Here is a 19963-nt window from a genome sequence, read left to right on the forward strand (position 1 = left end):
TGGCTCCTTGATCATGCTCTGAGTGCCTATCCATGCTTAATTGCATGTTCATACTAGCCCATGATGATTTTTTATTTTATGACAACTAAGGACAATTGCTTGTCACCCCTAGGGTATGTTATGAGGAGTGAATTCATGAAATTTTATATTCTCACATTTCCTATTATTTATGAATTTTCCTAGATGAGTTAAAATTGGGATGTCTTTCTAAATCCGTGTGATTCCATACATGCATGAGAGTATGGGTTGCATCGTCTTGATTATTTGTAATTTTAACCAATTAATTTATTGATTTATTGGCATCGTTGATGTAAGTGTAGATCCTTGGGTTGGATAACCAAGGTGAGGTGGTTGATCAAGAAGATTTTGAGACACTTGATTTGGGTGTCAGCGGAATACTATTTGATTTTGTGACAATGCCTGCCATTATTCTATTTTGGGCTTATTATTGATGGATATATTTATTGGGACATGTGAAAGCTCTCTTGTGCGTATTTGAATTTTCAAGAGATATACACATTTATAAGGTTCAAGGTTTAAATCTATTTTTTGGCTTGCACGTCCAATAAAGTAAACTATTTTTATAGAACTTGACATATTTGTAAAAGTGGACACCATTTTGACCCCACAAGTTATTTCAAGCAATACAATTAAAATACATCAAGAGAAAGTGTGGGCTCACTCTTTTGTGGGGATAAATTGGATCCAGTCTTACAATAGGAAATTTCAGAGGTCATTTGGAGGGCTTTTTAGAGGAGAGAGAAAATAGAGCGCAATCAATGAGGAAGAAGCAAACGTAACGTTGAAAAATAGCTTAATTCATTGAAAAATTTTGAAAATTACTCACGTTCACATTCAATGAGGGTATCTCTTTAAAAAACGATTGAGTACACATTCAATGCGGGTATCTTTTTCAAATGAGGTAGAGTTACTTTATTAAATATGGCTTACGTCATCATTGGATAAGAAAAAGCACTTTGAAGCTAAACTTTGTAGACACTTAAGTCTATACATTTCTTCTGATGGTATTTTGATGTTAAATTTGGTGCTTTTGATATCACCATTATATCCAGAGCGGCCAAAAACCCTCGAAACGACTTTTGAATCACTTAAATCGGACACCTGGAGAGGCAGAAACGACCAAAAGAAGGGGAGAAGAGGCTTGTGCAATTTTGCACGCATAGAGGCCTCCAAAAATTAAATCGGACACCTGGAGAGGCAGAAACGACCAAAAGAAGGGGAGAAGAGGCTTGTGCAATTTGGCGCGCATAGAGGCCTCCATTTTTGGAGGCCTCTATGTGCGCCAAATTGCACAAGCCTCTTCTCCCCTTCTTTTGGTCGTTTCTGCCTCTCCAGGTGTCCGATTTAAGTGATTCAAAAGTCGTTTTGGGGGGTTTTTGGCCAAATTTAAGTGATTCAAAAGTCGTTTTGGGGGGTGTTCGGCCACTCTGGATGCAATGGTGATGCCAAAAGCACCAAATTCTACACCAAACTGCCAGTAAGTGTAGACTGTTAGGAGAGTAGCTTCAAATTTTTGGAAAAGGTGCCATATGATGACTTAAGTGCCTTTTGCAAACCCAAAAAGTTGAGAGCGAATTGTAGCTACTTGCGACAGTTTCTTGTCAAGTACACATTTAATGAGGGTATCTTTTTTTAAAAAAATCTAGAGAGAGAAAATACGAGTTTGTGAATTTCTTACAAGGCCCTAGAAATGACCTCTAAAATTTCCTAATGGTGTTTTGTGTAATTTTTATTCTATGCATTATGATTATTATTTTGTAATTACTTTATTGGGTCATTTTCTTCGAATAGCTATACATAACTACAAGTACTCAAGAGCTACAAGGAAAGGTGGGAGAGGAAATGAAAATTTGAAGTATAGGTAGGGCAAGGGGAGTATGTCACAAGAATAGATGGTTATTATTGTGTTGTTACTAAGCGACACCCGTAGCCTTTTTTTAAAAGCTCTTTAAAAGATGAGTTTTTTAATTAGAAAGTATCGCATAGCCACACCCGTAACTATATTGTTATGATGGTGTCACTATGCCTCCCTAATGTTGTAGTATCTCTATAACACCATTATTCAAATTTATTTACAAGTGGAAATCAACAAATCATAACTCTAATTATACTACCTAAATATGCAATTTGAAGAAGAATGTTGTTCAAACAATGGCAGCATAAAACAGGAATTATGAAGAATGTTGGACAGTGGGAGCATAAATAGGAAATGTGAGGAATTTTGAAGATGGGAGCATAAAAAAGAAAATGGGTGAGGGTATAAAATTACAATCATGCACATGTGCTATCAAACTTTCAAACAAAAAGTTTCCTTGACCACACAAAATAATGCCACAAGAAAATTAGCTTTAGGATCGAAGCTTGCTATTGATACTAAAACTAAAAAATAGGTAATTTTGATTTACATTTCTCATTGAATTTGAAATACGTACATATATGGAGGTACTAACCAGTATGCCGGGAAGAAGACTTTGAGACCTTGTGTGAACTCCATGTTAACATTGGCAAATTTAGCTTTTGTGTGTAAAAAGGAATATGTACATTTGGCCAGTTTTACAGTGAAGCTTGGTTGGGGCTAGGGGGATTTAAAAATTGGATTAATTCCAATTTAGAGAGAGTACTAGATGTGGGAAGAGTAGTTCCTTGTGCCGTCCCCCCTTCCCAACCCATCCATTCCTTTCAATCCTCCCACATGTCATTATTCACCCCCATCCAGCATAAAGTGCCCTTTAGCCAATGCATCTGCATTCCCTTGCAAGCAATCCATGTTGGTCTGCAATTTGAGAGAAACAACCTTAGCATCCTGTATACAACCTAAGGTCAAAAGGAGAGAAAAGACATTAGTATTTCCAAGTAAAGTCTCCAATGAGTTTACCTCAAAGGCATCTTTGATTTGCATGAAGGTGGAGGTAAAGGAGTTGCCTTTGCAGACATCTGGATGAAACTCCAAGCTATAGTAACAATTTTCATGTGTAAAATCCATCAATTGTTCCAAAAACTTGAAAAACTCCGTGACATTTTTTCATACTAGGCTCATATTTTTTGTATAGCTCAATAAGAATATTGTAAACCTTTCATTTAGAAGTGCTTTTATTGTTGTGTTCCATGATAACCAAAAAGTAAACTTGCAATGCAAAATTTGCAAATCAAATTCCCTCTAAATCTTGTTTCTTACTCTAATAAATGATAATATTCTTAGTTTGAATCACTAAAGATTTATGATTCTAGAACAATAAGTTTATAATGATTTTTAACATTGTGATGTTTAATAAAATAACATGTAAATTATTAGTTTTGATAAAAGATACACTGTAAACACTCACTCACTCAATGTGTGTAGAATGCTAGTTCATTACGAGCAAGAGATCAAGGTACAATAAAGATTAAAATAAACAGCAACCCTAAACTGAGGAGGAGGTTGCTTATATACTATACCTATTCACAACTAGATGGACATGAGGGAAAAACCAATGGTTATATGGCATAAGTGCATGACCTCATAATGTAGTACCACCTAATATCTAGCAAACCTTCCCTGTAGTGCAAATGTGAGGTTTACAGAGATTGTAGATCAATCTTTGAAAGGGAACTAACCCAAAGCTTTGCGAAAAACCTCAAACTTCTCATGTGATAAGGCTTTAGTGAAAATATCTGCCACATTGTCATGTGTACTACAATAGATCAGATTGACCTTTCTAGCATGGAGTCTCTCTTTGATATAGTGATAATGCATTCTAATGTGTTTGGTCTTGGCATGAAAGATAAGATTCTTTGCAATTGTTACTATGCTCTGACTGTCAGTGAGAATAGGAGTAGGGGTATTTGAAGAGACATAAAGATCAAACACAATAATATCTACTGGTGATGAAAAAATGGTTTAATCACTGGGCCTAGTTCTACTTTACGAAGCAGTAGACAATTTGCTATCCTGCAAGATGCTTCTAACCTATCTAGGCATAACCCTAGATTCATTGATTTACTGATCTTTCAACATTTACTACATCTTCTAGCTAGTTTACAGTTGGTGCAACAATTTCTTGAGCATTCTCCCCTTGCAACAAACAAGAATCAGTAGGCAAAATATGATGAAAGTTAACAAAATACTAGCACAGGTAATAACCCATCAAACAAGTCTAGAAAATGGCATAGGATGCTTATTGAAATCCACCATTAAATAGATAAAATTATCTACAAAATTGACATCCCTACTATTGACAATAATCTTTATAGTTAGAGGATTGTAGAGACGATAAACTTTGCTTTTAGTACTATAACTAGTAAATATGCATTTCACTACCTTGTCATCAAGCTTAGTTTTGCTTTGTGGTGGTACATGTGCATATGCCAAACAACCAAAAAGACACGTGTTCCAACCTTAGGTTTTTTTATTGAAACAAGCCTCATAGGAGTGGTAGTGTTCAAAGCTTTAGTGAGACACTTGTGTAGCACATATAATTGCTTCCATACAAAACTTGTGTAAAAGTTGTTGACCTTTAAACCATGCATCTAACCATCTCCATGAGAGTCCTGTTTTGTCTCTTAGCAACACCATTTTGTTGTTGTATATAAAGAGTTATGCACTAGTTCTTAATTTCTTTTTGTGCCAAAAATTCTTTGAATGTAGTAGACATATACCCCCCCTCCCTTGTCTGAATGGAGAGTTTGAATTTTTAAGCCAGCTTTATTTTCAACCATAGCAAGAAAGTGCTGAAAATAAGAAAATGTCTCTAATTTTTCCTTCATACGGTAAGACTAGCCGTACTTACTGTAGTCATCAATGAATGTAACAAAGTATAAGTTTCCTACCAAAGAATTAGTCTACACACATCACCGTGTATGAGTTGCAATTTATGATCAGCTCTATCTGCTACATTCTTTGGGAAAGGTTGCTGAGAAATTTTGCCAAGGATGCATCCTTCACAAACATACCTTGGTGGAAGATCAAGTTGAGGAAGATCCTCAAACATCTCTTGCTACTACTGCGAAAGCATCAAACCACTAATAGAAGTGTGGCCAAACTTAGCATGCCACAACTGGGCATCTTTCATTGCATTAGAAGTGTCTACCTACCAGACAAGAAACAACACACTTGCCATACATGTCCAATTTGTATAAGCCACTAGTGATTAAAGATCCAGTAAGCATAATATGTTTATCATATTCCCTATTACGGACAATGCATTTATCATATCTACAAATTCAACATTAAGACCTCCCGTTACTAGAGTGGGCACATAGAAACTAGATTCTTTTGAATACCTGGAACAAAAAGTATATTTTGAAGAAAAATATCCTTACAACTTATAGTAGTGAGAACCACCTTACCAATACCTTTGAAGGGGTAACATGCATTATTGGCACACATAACGATGTGACCATCTTGTGTAGGGTCCATATGTTTGATCAAACTTCGTTCAGAAGTTATGTGGTTAGTAGCACCACTGTTAAGAAACTAATTGTTAGAAAGAGTTGCACTTAGACATGCATCCTAATCAAGATTATAGCTACAAATAGCCATTAGTCCACAAGTCTTGATGGATAAGGAAATTAGCAGAGTCCTCTTTCTTGGAACACGGATTGTTAGAAGTAGAACTATTGGAGCCTTTATTGGATTCATTTTTCTTATTTTCCTTATTTTAAAGTTTAAAGTAATTTTTAACTTTGGGGCTAGGCTTCTTGAAATACCAGTAGGTCACCTTTTATGGCTATTTGAAATCATTCTTAGCTGAATTTGTTTGGAATTAGTATTCTGTTGAAATTTCTTGCCCTCTTGGCTACTAGAGCCTAATCACTACTAGAACTCTCAGAGATATTCTTTCTAGACTATTCCTCATGCAATAGTAATCTAACAAGTTTCTAATAGGTAAGAGAGGTTGCATTACCTCTCAATCAAAGGCAGATAAGCTTCAGACAAAGAGTTAAGGGTGATGTTAACAATGTTCTTTTTAGGAATGACTTCATAAATATTGAGAAGTTTCTCTCTCAATTTGTGTAATTTGGATAAATGTTCATTCATGGACCCCTTTTCTTGCATATTTTCATTATCAAGTTGCCTTCTGAGAAAGGAAATCATTGCATCATTTTTAGCCTAATACATAATTTCTAAAGTATTCCAAGCAAGCATGGATGTTTTACAAGAGCGAATGTGTGGAAAAGTGGATCTTTATCCTGACAAGGCAATCCGTGCCAAAGGCAATAGATATTTTAGCTGACAAGGTAATCAGTGCCAAAGCTTGAGCATCGTGTGAATCCCATTATCTTTGATCAACAACTTGTGCATGTATCTGGGTCTTTGGCCCTGACCCCTTTGAGGAGTAGCAAGAGTAATTGTGCCAAGCGAAGCTCGTTATAGCACCACTGATATGACCCCATAAGCCCTTTATAACAAAGATATTTTTGACCATAAAACTCCATAGGTAGTAATTTAACCCCTCTAATTTATCCGCTTGAAAAAGAATACCAAAAAATTTATTTAATGCAAGTTATTGGCCATACCTGACTGCTTGAGAATTTAAGAAGGAAAGATACTAAAAGAAAGCTTAAACTAATGTCAGCAAGTGAACTCTGACAAACTGCTAAAAATTATCAATCGGATCAGTGATTTGAGTCTCTTATTGGATGATTAGAGGCTTCGATGAGTTGTTTGGAGAAGAAGAATCGACATTTGGATTACTATGGAAGAAATCATCGTCACTGAGATCACTAATTGGAGAAGATGATTACAGAAATGGACGATCGGGGAGAAGTACAATCGGTTGATTGGAAAACAATAATCACCACGATTGGATACGATCGATCGGACAATTATAGGTCACTGATTGAACGATCAAAAAACAGAAGCCACGCGATTGGAAAGTGAAATCGGGCATTGATCTTGACGATCAAAAAAGTACAATCATCGATTGGAAAAGTTGAATTGGATGATTGGAAAAGCACAATCGTCGATTGGAAAAGTTGAATTAGATGATTAGAAAAGTATAAAATTTATCGATTGGAAAAGTAAAATCAGGCAATTGGATTGGACATTTAAAGACGCCACAGCTAGAAAATTAGAGCGATTAGAGAAGTTGGCAATTGGAGAAGTTGGAGATTGGTGAACCAGTGCAATCGGTGATTAAAAAACCTATAGACGATTGGAAAATTTGTTGAGCATTTGACAAACCTATAGAATGATTAGAGAACCAATATAATCGTCAATTGTAGATAAGTGATTTCTCTTCACAACGATTGCACCAACTAGTGATTGAGATCCAGACGATTGTATCGTTAGGCGATTGGAGAACTAGCTAATTGCTCAGACTAGTGATTGGAGAATTAGCCGATTAAAAAACTAGATGATTGCTCATACTAACGATTACATAATTTTGTTTGCCACGTGGTGCTTATCTCTACCACATGGCACTTGTCAACCAAGGAAAAAAATAGGGGCTAATCTTCACCAATTGGCTATTTTTTGGGGGTTTTTCGCAACAAAACCGTTTGGTATCTTAAAACATTTGCCCAAATTTTGGCCGTTTTGAAGGTTTTTTTTAAATATTAGCCCAATTTTTCATATTTTAGGGCATTTTTTGAAAACATTGGTCCCTTCGCAACTGTTGTGAAAGCTTGAAGCAAACAAGCTATGGAATGCTTAAAAAGTTGTGAAGCTTGAATCAATGTGAAGTGATTAGGAAACAAAAACAAAGCTATGGAAAACTTTTCTCTAATACCAATGTTACCTTTGATGAAATACACTCACTGATATTCACAGATCAAAGAGAATATAGGAGAGATAGAGAGAGTAGAAGGCTAGTTCACTAAGAGCAAGAGCTCAAGGTACAATGAAGTACAAAATGAACATCAACCCTAAACTGAGGATGAGGTTGTTTATATACTAGCAAACCCAAGGTGCCTATTCACACCTGGATGTCCATGGGAAAAAACCCAATGGGACAAAAGTGCCATGACATAAGTGAATGAGCTCACAGTGTAAATATCTAGAGAGGGTTTGAACCTCTCCCTCCCTCCCTCCCTCCCTCCCTCCCTCTCTCTCTCTCTCTCTCTCTCTCTCTCTCTCTCTCTCTCTAAAGAGTTTTTATTTTCCTTTTAGGTATGGAGAAAGGAAGAAAACAATGGGGGGGAGACTAGAAGCATGGTAAGCTGGCACTAATAACACTGTTATGTACATAATGTTATGTAGATAATAAAGCACTAATAATAGTGTTATGGACATATTGTTATGTAGATAATAAAGCACTCTAATTTGGAACTTTTTAGTATTATCCCACTATAAAGTTTTGAAGATATAATATTTTTATAAAAATACATCCTTAGTACATAGACTACACGATGGCATGATAAATATAGGTGTTGGTTGCTATTATTGCTCAAAGCAGCCCACCTAACTATGCTTTAACCTAGTGCTAATTGGTATATTTTTATTATTATTTTCATGTCCAATGTTAAGCTCAAGGTTTACATGACACCATTATTCATATTTGTTTGCAAGTTTATATCAAGAAATCATAACTTCAATACTATTTCCCAAATAGGAAATGTGAAGAATGTTGAAGATGGGAGTATAAAGTTAGAGTGAACCACTTAAATTATCAAATCTGAGGATGGGAGTATAAAGTTACAACAATGAACCACATGGGCTAAAATTATCAAATCTCAAATACCAGGGTCCATCATGCACAAAAAAACACCACTTTGGAGTTTCAAGCAAATTAACTTCAGGAAAGAAGGTTGATATTGGTACTAAAACAAAAAATATGAAATTAAGATTTGTGTTCTGCATTGAAATATGTACATATTTGCTCTCATTGAGGTACTATGATTGGAAGAAGACTTTGAGGCCTTGGAGCTAACTCCAATGTCAACCATTGGGGAATTACAAAAGAAATTTATACATTTTGGCAAGTTTTGGCTTTCACTTAGGCTTGTTTAATCCCAATTTAGAGGGAACTTTAGAGGATGGATTAATCCCAATTTAGTCCCTTGTGCCGGCTCCTTCCCAACCCATCCACTCCTCCCAATCCTCCCACGTGTCATCATTCACCCCCATCATGGGCTCAGGCACAAAGGGCTCTGCAGCCAATGCATGCGCATTCCCTTGCAAGCAATCCATGATAGTCTGCAATTCGAAAGTAAAACGAGACACCGTTAGCATGCTCTATATCATATAACCTAAGGTCGAAATATTGTCAGGTAAAGGCTCCAACGAGTTTACCTCATAGGCATCGTTGATTTGCATGAAGGTGGAGGTACAAGAGTCGCCTTTGCAAACATCCGGGTGGAACTGCAAGAAGCAGTAACAATTTACAACTATTATGCGTGTGTGTGTGTGTGTGTGTGTGTGTGTGTGTGTGTGTGTGTGTGAGTGTGTGTGAGTGTGAGTGTGAGTGAGAGAGAGAGAGAGAGAGAGAGAGAGAGAGAGATGTTTAATAACGTGGGCTTACCTGCAGTGCTAATTTGCGATAAGCCCTCTTGATGTCCTGCTCTGACGCTCCTTGATTAAGCCCTAATCTTCTCAAGGCAACGTCCGGGCCAAGATAGGAAGCCCTTGCTAATCCGGCCTGCTTAGCCGGCCTAATGGAAGGTTGACTTGTAAAACCGAACCTAAGAAATGGACGTGATTGCAGGCTGGTTGTAACGTTGGCAATCGCCATTAATTAATATATTGAGGCATGTATAGATGTGTGCAGCTAGCCAAAAATCAAAATTTACAAACCACAAAGGTGATGGGATTGCTTAACAAGAAGGCTAATTGAATGTGAAGTGGGAGAAGGTTATGTGATAATAATTGGAGTGAATGATACACGCACGCTATATATATAAGGATTTGTAGGACTGAGATGCTCATATTTTCCGAAGATTCCATACATGATTACGCGTCCAATACTTATCCAAAGGGCAGAGGGGCTGACGTGGTAACGTGGCTAGCTGGCAAGTTGACAAGGTCCGCGTGTAAGAAAGGTCGCCGAAGAAGAGCAATCAAGCCTTGACCCTTCCCTTTGTGAAATCAAATTTCAACATGAAAAAAACGTGTCCATTAAAAACGTGTCCATATCGGCCATGGCCATTAAAAACAAGCCTTGTGTTGGAGTCCTATACGTCCATATATATATATATACATATATATATAGCCATTAAAAACAAGCCTTGTGTTGGAGTCCTATACGTCCATATATATATATATATATATATATATATATATGTATATATATAGCCATATATATATGTATATATATGGCCATCAAAAAGACGCCTAATCCTAAACCATCAACGTGCAGATCTATTAATTACTAGCTCCTAATGTCTCCTTTTTATATTCTATGAAAGAGCTTTGATAAATTAATTCTAAGGATTCCCCTTAGTATAGCTTTGACTTACAATCACATTCTCACATAACAAGACCAAGATTGGAACCCAAGACATGGCCTTCGAAACTACAAGTTGTACCACTCCACTATGTCGCCAGTATACATAGTGTTACAAGCAATTGCATTGCAAACCGTTAATATATATGTCTCTTTTAAGAAGCTCATGTGCACCTTATTCTTAGTGTGAAGACCATGAAATGATGTATTTGCTTCATGCAATCTAATCTTGATCAATGGAATGATATAGCCTTGTATCTTTCTTGATATCTTGTCTACCTTAATTATTAATTACTAGTGTCTTTACCTATGCTTAAGAACTCTCTAGGGTTTGATCCTATCTAGGTCATAGGTTGGTTATAATTGGATCCTCGTATATGACTATCAAGATTATATACTTTTGGGGTATTTCAAGAGCCAATGACCATACTACCTGGCCCTATCACAAGCTTCTCATAGAAGCTTGCAACTAAGGTAAGTTCTTTAAGAGTCAAAATCTTACTCTAGACTCTAGAGCCTCGCATAGTTTTTTGAGCCTACCCAACGTACCATGAATTAGCGTGCCTTGCATTGCTTAAATACTTGTAAATTTTACAGTTGAAGGTTTAAAAACTCTTGGATTTTATAAGATTCTAGCTATTGACAGTTTTAAATTCTTTGAGATTATGAAATACCTTTGAAATTTAGACATGAAGGTTTTTCACCATAGGGGGAAGAACTTTGTTCATGCATACAAAATTTGAAAAGTGACAAGGCTTTGAAGATGGTGGGGACAATAGCCGGGTAGTTAAGGAGGCACCTTTGTCCTCATAGGACGCGGGTTCGATTCTAGCCCACCCCTCTCCCCCCTCACTCCAAGGGTGAAAGAATGTGTGTTCTTGTGTTTGGGGGGGAAAAAAGAAGGTGCAATTAGTTTGGGACCAGTATCTCCTCTTCCACATAGAACTTGTCGTCTTGGAAGCTAGCCACGTAAGACGCTTTGCCTTTGGGTTAGTACTTGTTTGGTTTGGATGCTTTTGGAAAAACTAAAATGGGCATCTCATTCCAAATGATCCTTCTCATGTTTATTATACTTTGCATGTACTATGGAATTGCCAAGAGTTTCTCTATGAGTGACTTCACATTTATTTAGCATTCTTGTGGAGGGGGATCCCATCATTTGGGAGGTTTTTGTGATTGTTGGCTCGAGTATTATTGCGACCAAGTTGATGAGCGTGGGATTTGAGAGAATTTTAAGCGTGTTTGGGTGCCTAATGCTACAGTAATCCAGGGCGCTCAATATGGCAAAACCTCCATTTGTTAGGTTCGGTTTTACAAGTCAACCTCCGATTAGGCAGGCGAAGCAGCCGGATTAACAAGGACTTCTTATCTCGGTCCGCACACAGCCTTACGAAGATTAGGGCTTCATCAAGGAGCATCAGAGCAGGGAATCAAGATCAGCGCTGCAGGTAAGCGCATGTTAATAAACGACTCTCTCTCGCGCGCGCGCGCAATAGCTGTAAATGCTTGCAGTATTATCCGACTCTTGTACCTCCTACTACTATGACTGCCTCACAAGCAAGCACGTCTGCCTCACGCGATCAGAGTGGAAGAGAGAGAGGAGCGATGGCTGCCCCTCGTGCCTGCTGTACAACAGATTAAGAGAGGCAGAGGCAGCCTCTCTGCAAGCACATGGGGGAGTTAGACAGAGAGACGTTGGGGTGTGTAGATGAAAGAGGGGGAGGGAATAGACCTTTCTGCAAAGAGAGATATAAAGGGCACAACCTTACAAGACCCAAACAAGATCTCCCGAATTCCCTAATAAGAGGGTTTGAAAATCTCTCTCTCTCTCTCTCTCTCTCTCTCTCTCTCTCTCTCACACACACACACGAGTTTATATTGGGAAAGGAAGTAAAAGATGGGGGGAGACTAAAAGCATGGTATTAAGGTGGCACTAATAAGAGTGTTTTGTACATAATGTTATGTACAGAACAATGTTTTGTACGTAATGTTATGTACATAATGTTACTAGTAACAATGTTTTACACTAATAACAGTGTTCTGTACATAATGTACGTAGATAATAAAGCACTAATAATAGTGTTATATATATACTATTATGTAGATAATAAAGCACTCTAATTTGGAACCTTTTATTATAATTACTTACAGATTTTAAATGGTCATAATATCAAGGAATCATAATTAATTTCCAAAAAACAAACGAAAAATAGGAAATTAATTCCAGGTGGAAAGAAGCTTGATATTGATACTAAACGAAAAAATAGGAAATTTAGAATTGCGTTTGGCATTGCCTTTGAAATCTGTACATATTTGAGGTACTTTGAGGTACTATGATGGGAAGAAGACTTTGAGGCCTTTGAGTGTACTCCAATGTCAACCATTGGGGAATTCAAAAAGAAATTTATACATTTTGGCAAGTGTTGGCTTGCACCTAGGCTTGGTTAATCCCAATTTAGAGGGAACTTTAGAAGATGGATTAATCCCAATTTAGGGGGATTAGTGGTTGATGTGGGAGGAGTAGTCCCTTGTGCCGGCTCCTTCCCAACCCATCCACTCCTCCCAATCCTCCCACGTGTCATCATTCACCCCCATCATGGGCTCAGGCACAGAGGGATCTGCAGCCAATGCATGCGCATTCCCTTGCAAGCAATCCATGATAGTCTGCAATTCGAAAGTAAAACGAGACACCTTTAGCATCCTCTATAACCTAAGGTTAAAATTATCTGAAAAGTAGAGAGAGAATTAGTATTATATTGTCAAGTAAAGGCTCCAACGAGTTTACCTCATAGGCATCGTTGATTTGCATGAAGGTGGAGGTACAAGAGTCGCCTTTGCAAACATCCGGGTGGAACTGCAAGAAGCAGTAACAATTTAAAACTATTATGCGGGTGTGTGTGTGTGTGTGTGTGTGAGAGAGAGTGAGATTCCACAAAAAAAAAAAAAAAAGGTGTGTGTGTGTGAGAGAGAGAGAGAGAGAGAGAGAGAGAGAGAGAGAGAGTGTGTGTGTGTGTGTGTGTGTGTGTGTGTGTGTGAGAGAGAGAGAGAGAGAGAGAGAGTTGTTTAATAAAGTGGGCTTACCTGCAGTGCTAATTTGCGATAAGCCCTCTTGATGTCCTGCTCTGATGCTCCTTGATTAAGCCCTAATCTTCTCAAGGCTACGTCCGGGCCAAGATAAGAAGCCCTTGCTAATCCGGCCTGCTTAGCCGGCCTAATCGACGGTTGACTTGTAAAACCGAACTTAAGAAATGGACGTGATTGCAGGCTGGTTGTAACGTTGACGATTGCCATCAATATATTGAGGTATGTTTTGATGTGTGCAGCTAGCGAAAGATCAAAATTTACAAGCAACACAGGCGATGGGATTGCTTAACAAGAGGACTAATTGGATGTGAAGTGGGAGAGATGTTATACAGATTATGTAATAATAATTGGAGTGAATGATACACTTAGGCTATATATAAGGATTTGTAGGACTGATATTTTCCGAAGATTGCATACATGGCGAGGAGGACTTATCCAAAGGGCAAACGCGCTGACGTGGTAAGTGGCAAGCTGGCACGTCGACATGGTCCGCGTGTCAGAGAAAGGTGAGCTATTGGTTGGCGTGGCAACTCTTGACCCTTTCTGAAATCAAATTTCAACATGACAAAAACGTGTCCATATTGGCCATGGCCATCAACAAGATGCCTTGTGTTGCAATCCTAAACTATACACATGCACATCTATTAATTAACGTCTCCTAATGTCTCCTTTTATATTCTATGCAAGAGCTATGACAAATTAATTCTAAGGATTCACCTTAGGATAGCTTTGACTTAGAACCACATTCTTACATAACAAGCCTAAGATTGGAACCCAAGCCATGGCCTTCGAGACTACAAGTTGTACCACTCCGCTATGTCACTAATATACATAGTGTTACAAGCAACTACATTGCAAACCATTAATAGATGTGTTTTTTTAAAGAAGGGCATGTGCACCTTATTCTTAGTGTGAAGGCCATGAAATGATGCAATCTAATCTTAGTCAATGGAATGAGGCGATTTGAGAGCCTGAATCATCAGAAAGCTGGATTGCCCTTGAATCATTAGAAAGATGGATTGTTTGCTTGGTGTTGACCTTATATTGTCCCTATTTTGAAGTCTTAATCTTTTAGAAGTCTATGTTAAGTTTCGAGGATGAAACCTCTTGGATGGGGATGGTTGTAAGAAAGTGTCTTGTAGCTTGATAATGAAGATCATAGGTCAATATGTCACTAACATTAACACTAATCATATTGCTTAGCACTAATCATGGTTGTAAACCACTTCCTTGATCAAGAAATAGTTCAGATGACATTGAATCAATAAATTAATGCATATTTTGCCATTAATCATATTGCTTAGCAATAACCATGGTTGTTGATACCACTTTCTTGATCAAGAAACGGTTTAGATGACATTAAATCAATAAATTGATGCATATTTTTCCACTAACCACCTTGATTAAGCCCCAAACTTGCTTAATCTATGCATACATTTCTTGTTGTCTAATAATTTTGTCCTTTAAGCAACCTTTCCATGCTTCTTTGCAAGAAAATCAAGAAGAACTGTAGAAAGGATGAAAGGTTGACACTTACTTTAAATAATTCTTGCACTTTAATCCCTTTGTTGTAGGCTGATTTTGCACAAGAATTTCAACTCTGCACACTTTCTTGATCAAGACTTGTAATCAACACTCCAAGATCTTCTAAAGACTTGCACAACAACCATTTCTTAATCTTTTTCCACCAAGATTTGCACAAGATCAAAGATCTTTGACACACCCCTCACTAAACAAGAAATCCCTCAAGATTTTCAAGAAAGTGTTGGTTTTGGGTTTTGTTGTAATACTACGTAGACATTAGGGTTTATAAAGTGATAAAATTAAGGTTTAATCAAAGATTATAGTAAAAAGAACTCTGATTGAGAAGATAATCAATAAACAATACCAAAAATGATCCCATTAGAAGTCCACTCTCAACAAAGATAAAATAAAATCTGAATGTAAAGCCTAATCCACAAAAGATTAATCACTAATCACTCCCTAAGCAAGGATCTAAGCAAAGCTATGTTACCAATGCAAGAAAGGGATCTAGGCAAAGCTCTGATATCAATGCAAAAAAGGGTTCTTGGCGAAGCTCTGATACTAATGCAAGAAAGAGATCTAGTTAGAGAATACAACTCATTGACTCAATGGCTAGAGCCCACACAAGTTTCTCCTCAATACCTAAAGTAGTCATAGGTTTATAAAGAAAGCCATGAAAGCTTGGTCCATAAGCTCTAAGAAAGTTATAATGTATAATAAAAAGGCACCAAATACACAAAGATATGTGTTTTTTATAGTCCCAAGGGATGTGCGCCTAGACCCATGCCCCATGTGCATATGTATCCTAAAATTACTTTATTACATTTGGCTTATTGTTGAGAGTTTTTCAATGATATAGATTTTGTAAAAGGGCATGTGGGGCCCTGAGAGAAGTCCTCTCATCAACTATGAATTAGTTGTGTAATTTTAAAAAAATATAGATTTTTTTTGCTATATGGTTGCTTATATAGAATTATGTGGTGGGGTTTGTGGATGTATACGGTAACACAAGGCCCAAAGGAAGAGGTGTATTCTTGACTTCTTGAATATGATAATAGTTTTGCAAATTATCTTTATAATCAAATGAGGTGCTTAACAAGTTCATCAAAACCATATAATATATCACAAGAAAAAATATTCACGAAACATAGAGATTAGATTTATCATGTCTAAGTGTGAAGTGGTGCATCATCCAAAGGAAATCTTTATATGCTATAAAAGCTAGGGCATAAACTCTAGTTGGTGAGTAGACATCTAATGATAGATATAGATAATGCTACGGTGAACTCATTAGAATTTAAGGCTTTTACCATCACTGGCATTGAAAAAAGTGCTTAACTTATGAGTAAGTTGTCAAAGAATAGCAACCTTTTTATTTTTACCACTCAAACTATGGGTACGACTTCAATTTCCAATATACTTTACTTCACAATACTCAAGGAGCATGAATCTAATCCTAAATTGTGAGTGCTCCTATTTTGAATCTTAGTTTTACATGGGTTATTTTGATACCTTTTTCAAAAAAGTTTTTAACATGACAAGGAGACTTTTTAAATTCAAAAAGTCATTCGATGAGGAAATTTGACAAGAATGCGCGTGATGTATGATTTTAAAAATTAATGAACACCTTTTTCATTTTTACATGTAAAATTGGTTATAAATACAAAACACTTGATCTTTTGATACGAGCTCACAAACATGGGTTTTCTAACTTAGAAACTACAAATAAACTTAATAGTTGTTCTTAGAAAAATTTTGTAAGTTTGTATAGTGATAAGGAGGCATTTTAGAGAAGGGGATTTTTAGAAATATCTTCAATGTGCATCAACATCTTCTCACATTTCAAAGTTTCCAAGGGCATATTGACGTAATTGAGTCTAAAATATAATAAGAGCCTTCTAAATCACTTTTATAAGCTAAGACACTTTATGAGGCTCTTAGATGGTTCCTAATGGTTTGCATAAATAATCATGAAGGTAAGAATAGACCAAAAGTGCATACGTGTGGAATTAATGGAGTAGTTTGATGTAAAACTTTTTGTGGTCCCAAAAGCTATGGCATGGGCTTTAGTTGGTGGAGGTGACAAAAAGTGATTGGCATTGATTATAACCATTGTCCATTCATTAGGACATGGGATCTTTTCAACATTACTAGCATAAAAGGGGTGGTGACAATGGTTTCTCAAAAAATATGGATACCTTTCTTTTCCAAGGCTTCATTACTCAATATGTTTGAAAATCCTTAAGGGTCCAATCAATGTATTACAAGGATTATACATAAAGAGTTGTATAATTTGATTTTATAGTAGTGTTTATGAGCATCTTAGCTTTATTATCACATAATCTCTTGATTTTGAGAAACACATTCAAGGTATCACAATTTGACATTGTGGATGAAATTATCTTGCAAAATGGAAAGTTTTTGTTCTTAAAAAAAGAAAAAGTTTCACCACATGAGGACACATAAGCCAATTTACATATACTAGTTTTGATAGCCAACACTTGATGCTATAATTAAACAAGAGTGGCCAAGTCTTGAGAACTAATCAATGCCCAAAAAATGATTTTTGAAAGAGGAGAACAACAAGGCCACTTAAGAGCAAGTTGGTCCTTCTACTTTAAGCTACATGCATTCTAAAACAAGTAGGCACTACATTAGGGTATAGAAAAAAGGTAGGGTGCTTGGTCATTAAACGCACTTACTATGTTAGCTAGCCTATCCCTTGCCACTTACATAATCTTTCAATTTACCACAAATATAATATCATTCTAGTACCAATTAAACCAATATAAATCACAATCACTTGTGTAGTTGCTTTAACCATAAAAGAGTAATATCCATTTAGCAACTTGATAATCACAAGTAAAAGAACTACCACTATTAAACTATAATGTTACCCTTAATCTAAAACAACATAGGGGTTCACAAAGGCATGCGTAGATATCATGTAAGTTCAATTTATTTTCACATTGTTACAAAAACATTTACATATATACATGGGCTTTTATTTTATTTTTAGTTCCAAACTAAGGGGCTTTTAATCTAAAATAAGTTCCATAATAAGGATGCTTTTAATTTAAAAATGCAGAGTTTGTAAGTTTTCTCTATAAAGGGGTAGTGTTATTACTTCTAAACTAACAAGCGGTGTTTTAAAACTACCCAAATTACCATTTGAATGCATGTAATACATAGGGTTCTCATGTAGTGAACCACAAGTGCAAAGCTTGAAGGTCTTTGACTCGTACCCTAGTACTACATGAGCTGTTAAATGCTACATGAATATTCTTATGCATGTTATCAAATTTAAATGATTAAATAATGATAATTATTATTAACACTCAAGAAAATTATAAAGAAATGAAAGAAATTTGACTTTTAGGAATGTATAAACATACATGCACACAGAAGCATACATACATATACATATGCAGCTTGGGAACTTTGAAAATGCAAGCTTAAGAAGAGAAATGTTGGTAGCTTCTCAAAAATTTCTTTGAAAATTTTAAAAACATGAACTAAGATTAGATCAAAGATCATGAATTATGAATTTTTCCATTGTTGATAGAAGAGAGCTATATACAAGGAAAAATGGTGTCCTTATGTACAAAAGGAAGCCGTGTGATCCCTCTCCTCTAGTTGTGTGTAGACATTAGTTCAAAACATCTTGTAGTAGTTTAGCATATCTCCATTGAAACCTATAGGGAAGGAAGGGGAGGATCACCTCATATTTTTTTGGTGTTTGGATCCTATCTACATAAGACTCCTTGGGTTGAGGAGAAAATTTCAAGAGGGTGGGGAGTCATTAATTAATTTGTACACTTAGCCTAAGTCAGAACGCTTAGGTAAGATAAATTATTGAATTTACTTAGAGGGCGGCGTTGATGTGGGAGGAGTAGTCCCTTGTGCCGGCTCCTTCCCAACCCATCCACTCCTCCCAATCCTCCCACGTGTCATCATTCACCCCCATCATGGGCTCAGGCACAAAGGGCTCTGCACAATATTGTTGTAATGCATCCCCATTGCCTTGCAGAAACCCCATTATTGCCTGTAAAATCATCAATGGAAACGCTAATTAGCCATCTTCACGTGATTAAGAAGCAGCGTCAATCCAAAATTAGCATCTGGTCTCACCTCATAGGCATTGTTGATTTGCATGAATTGGCTAGTACAAGACCCTCCTTTGCAAACATCAGGATGAAACTGCAAGGGACAAAGTCGTGATTCAATGCCATGGATGATAATGTGCAAATAGAGATTAGGAGGCGGGTTAATGCAACAGGACGTGATTAATGTTAATTTCTTGGCAAATTAAGGCAAGGATAAGTACTGTGAAGGCAAGGATAAGTACTGTGAAGGCAGTTATGAGTTACCTGCAAAGCCAGGCGACGGTAGGCCTTCTTGATGTCATGTTCGGAGGCGCCAAGGTTGAGCCCTAATGTATGGTAAGGGTCCTTAGAGGAGGAGGTACTGGGAGACCCAATATAGGCAGAGGCGACACCTGCTTGTGCTCTGCGTCTGTAGAGCTGAGTAGGGTTCGATAGGCCTGTTTGTTGGGCTTGCAGGGGCCTCATCACCAGAGAGGTTGCCATGGCAATGGAGAGAGAAATTGAAATGATGTATTCTTAGGATAAAGTGAGTAAAAATGAAGGGCAACAATGGGCTACTCCGCAGCTAGGGTAAAGGCGTTTTGTTTGGGGTATTTAAAGGCGTGCAATGCACGCTACAAGCTTATCCTCATGAGATTAACTTTCCACGTAGGTTCATAGGAAAAAGTCTCACCTTTATTAACCTTTCCCCACTAGTCTTTTTTTTTTTTTAATGCAAGAGATTGTTTACATTACAGGTATCCAAATGATGCATCACCAAGAGGTTACACCTTAATTCTCCTCTTTAGCTCGAGAGTCTATGTCAGGGAACTCCTAGTTCAAGCTTTCAAACTAGCCATGGATAATGGAAGTGAAAAGAGATCTGGG

The 19963-nt window shown here is 37.0% G+C and overlaps 3 protein-coding genes across 3 annotated transcripts; all 3 read right to left on the bottom strand.

The window, feature by feature from the left end:
• Window positions 1-8775: 8775 nt before the first annotated feature.
• LOC147626547 (uncharacterized) lies at window positions 8776-9824 on the bottom strand. The gene is made up of 3 exons (XM_086816605.1): window positions 9462-9824; window positions 9233-9301; window positions 8776-9136 (listed from the first exon to the last, which is right to left on the bottom strand). The coding sequence occupies exons 1-3, from the start codon at window positions 9669-9671 to the stop codon at window positions 8993-8995; spliced, it is 423 nt and encodes a 140-aa protein (XP_086672731.1). The 5' UTR covers window positions 9672-9824; the 3' UTR covers window positions 8776-8992.
• Window positions 9825-12639: 2815 nt separating this feature from the next.
• Window positions 12640-13827, bottom strand: LOC147626548 (chaperone protein dnaJ 8, chloroplastic-like). Its single transcript, XM_086816607.1, has 3 exons — window positions 13464-13827; window positions 13168-13236; window positions 12640-13046 (listed from the first exon to the last, which is right to left on the bottom strand). Exons 1-3 carry the CDS (start codon window positions 13671-13673, stop codon window positions 12882-12884), a joined length of 444 nt encoding a protein of 147 aa, XP_086672733.1. The 5' UTR covers window positions 13674-13827; the 3' UTR covers window positions 12640-12881.
• A 4694-nt stretch (window positions 13828-18521) lies between these two features.
• LOC147626549 (chaperone protein dnaJ 8, chloroplastic-like) lies at window positions 18522-19672 on the bottom strand. Its single transcript, XM_086816606.1, has 3 exons — window positions 19361-19672; window positions 19122-19190; window positions 18522-19035 (listed from the first exon to the last, which is right to left on the bottom strand). Exons 1-3 carry the CDS (start codon window positions 19577-19579, stop codon window positions 18856-18858), a joined length of 468 nt encoding a protein of 155 aa, XP_086672732.1. The 5' UTR covers window positions 19580-19672; the 3' UTR covers window positions 18522-18855.
• Window positions 19673-19963: the final 291 nt, after the last annotated feature.

This window comes from Cibotium barometz, chromosome 22, assembly GCF_041138505.1.
Source record: "Cibotium barometz isolate CiBa-2024 chromosome 22, ASM4113850v1, whole genome shotgun sequence".
NCBI lineage: Eukaryota > Viridiplantae > Streptophyta > Polypodiopsida > Cyatheales > Cibotiaceae > Cibotium > Cibotium barometz.

What these genes read in the sequence shown, in the direction of transcription:
- LOC147626547 (XM_086816605.1), bottom strand. Translation starts at nt 9,671, where the DNA reads ATGGCGATTGCCAACGTTACAACCAGCCTGCAATCACGTCCATTTCTT. An exon ending in ATCGCAAATTAGCACTGCAG is followed by an intron (nt 9,302 to 9,461) that starts GTAAGCCCACGT and finishes TGCTTCTTGCAG; the next exon opens with TTCCACCCGGATGTTTGCAA. An exon ending in AAATCAACGATGCCTATGAG is followed by an intron (nt 9,137 to 9,232) that starts GTAAACTCGTTG and finishes TTCGAATTGCAG; the next exon opens with ACTATCATGGATTGCTTGCA.
- LOC147626548 (XM_086816607.1), bottom strand. Translation starts at nt 13,673, where the DNA reads ATGGCAATCGTCAACGTTACAACCAGCCTGCAATCACGTCCATTTCTT. An exon ending in ATCGCAAATTAGCACTGCAG is followed by an intron (nt 13,237 to 13,463) that starts GTAAGCCCACTT and finishes TGCTTCTTGCAG; the next exon opens with TTCCACCCGGATGTTTGCAA. An exon ending in AAATCAACGATGCCTATGAG is followed by an intron (nt 13,047 to 13,167) that starts GTAAACTCGTTG and finishes TTCGAATTGCAG; the next exon opens with ACTATCATGGATTGCTTGCA.
- LOC147626549 (XM_086816606.1), bottom strand. Translation starts at nt 19,579, where the DNA reads ATGGCAACCTCTCTGGTGATGAGGCCCCTGCAAGCCCAACAAACAGGC. An exon ending in ACCGTCGCCTGGCTTTGCAG is followed by an intron (nt 19,191 to 19,360) that starts GTAACTCATAAC and finishes TGTCCCTTGCAG; the next exon opens with TTTCATCCTGATGTTTGCAA. An exon ending in AAATCAACAATGCCTATGAG is followed by an intron (nt 19,036 to 19,121) that starts GTGAGACCAGAT and finishes ATGATTTTACAG; the next exon opens with GCAATAATGGGGTTTCTGCA.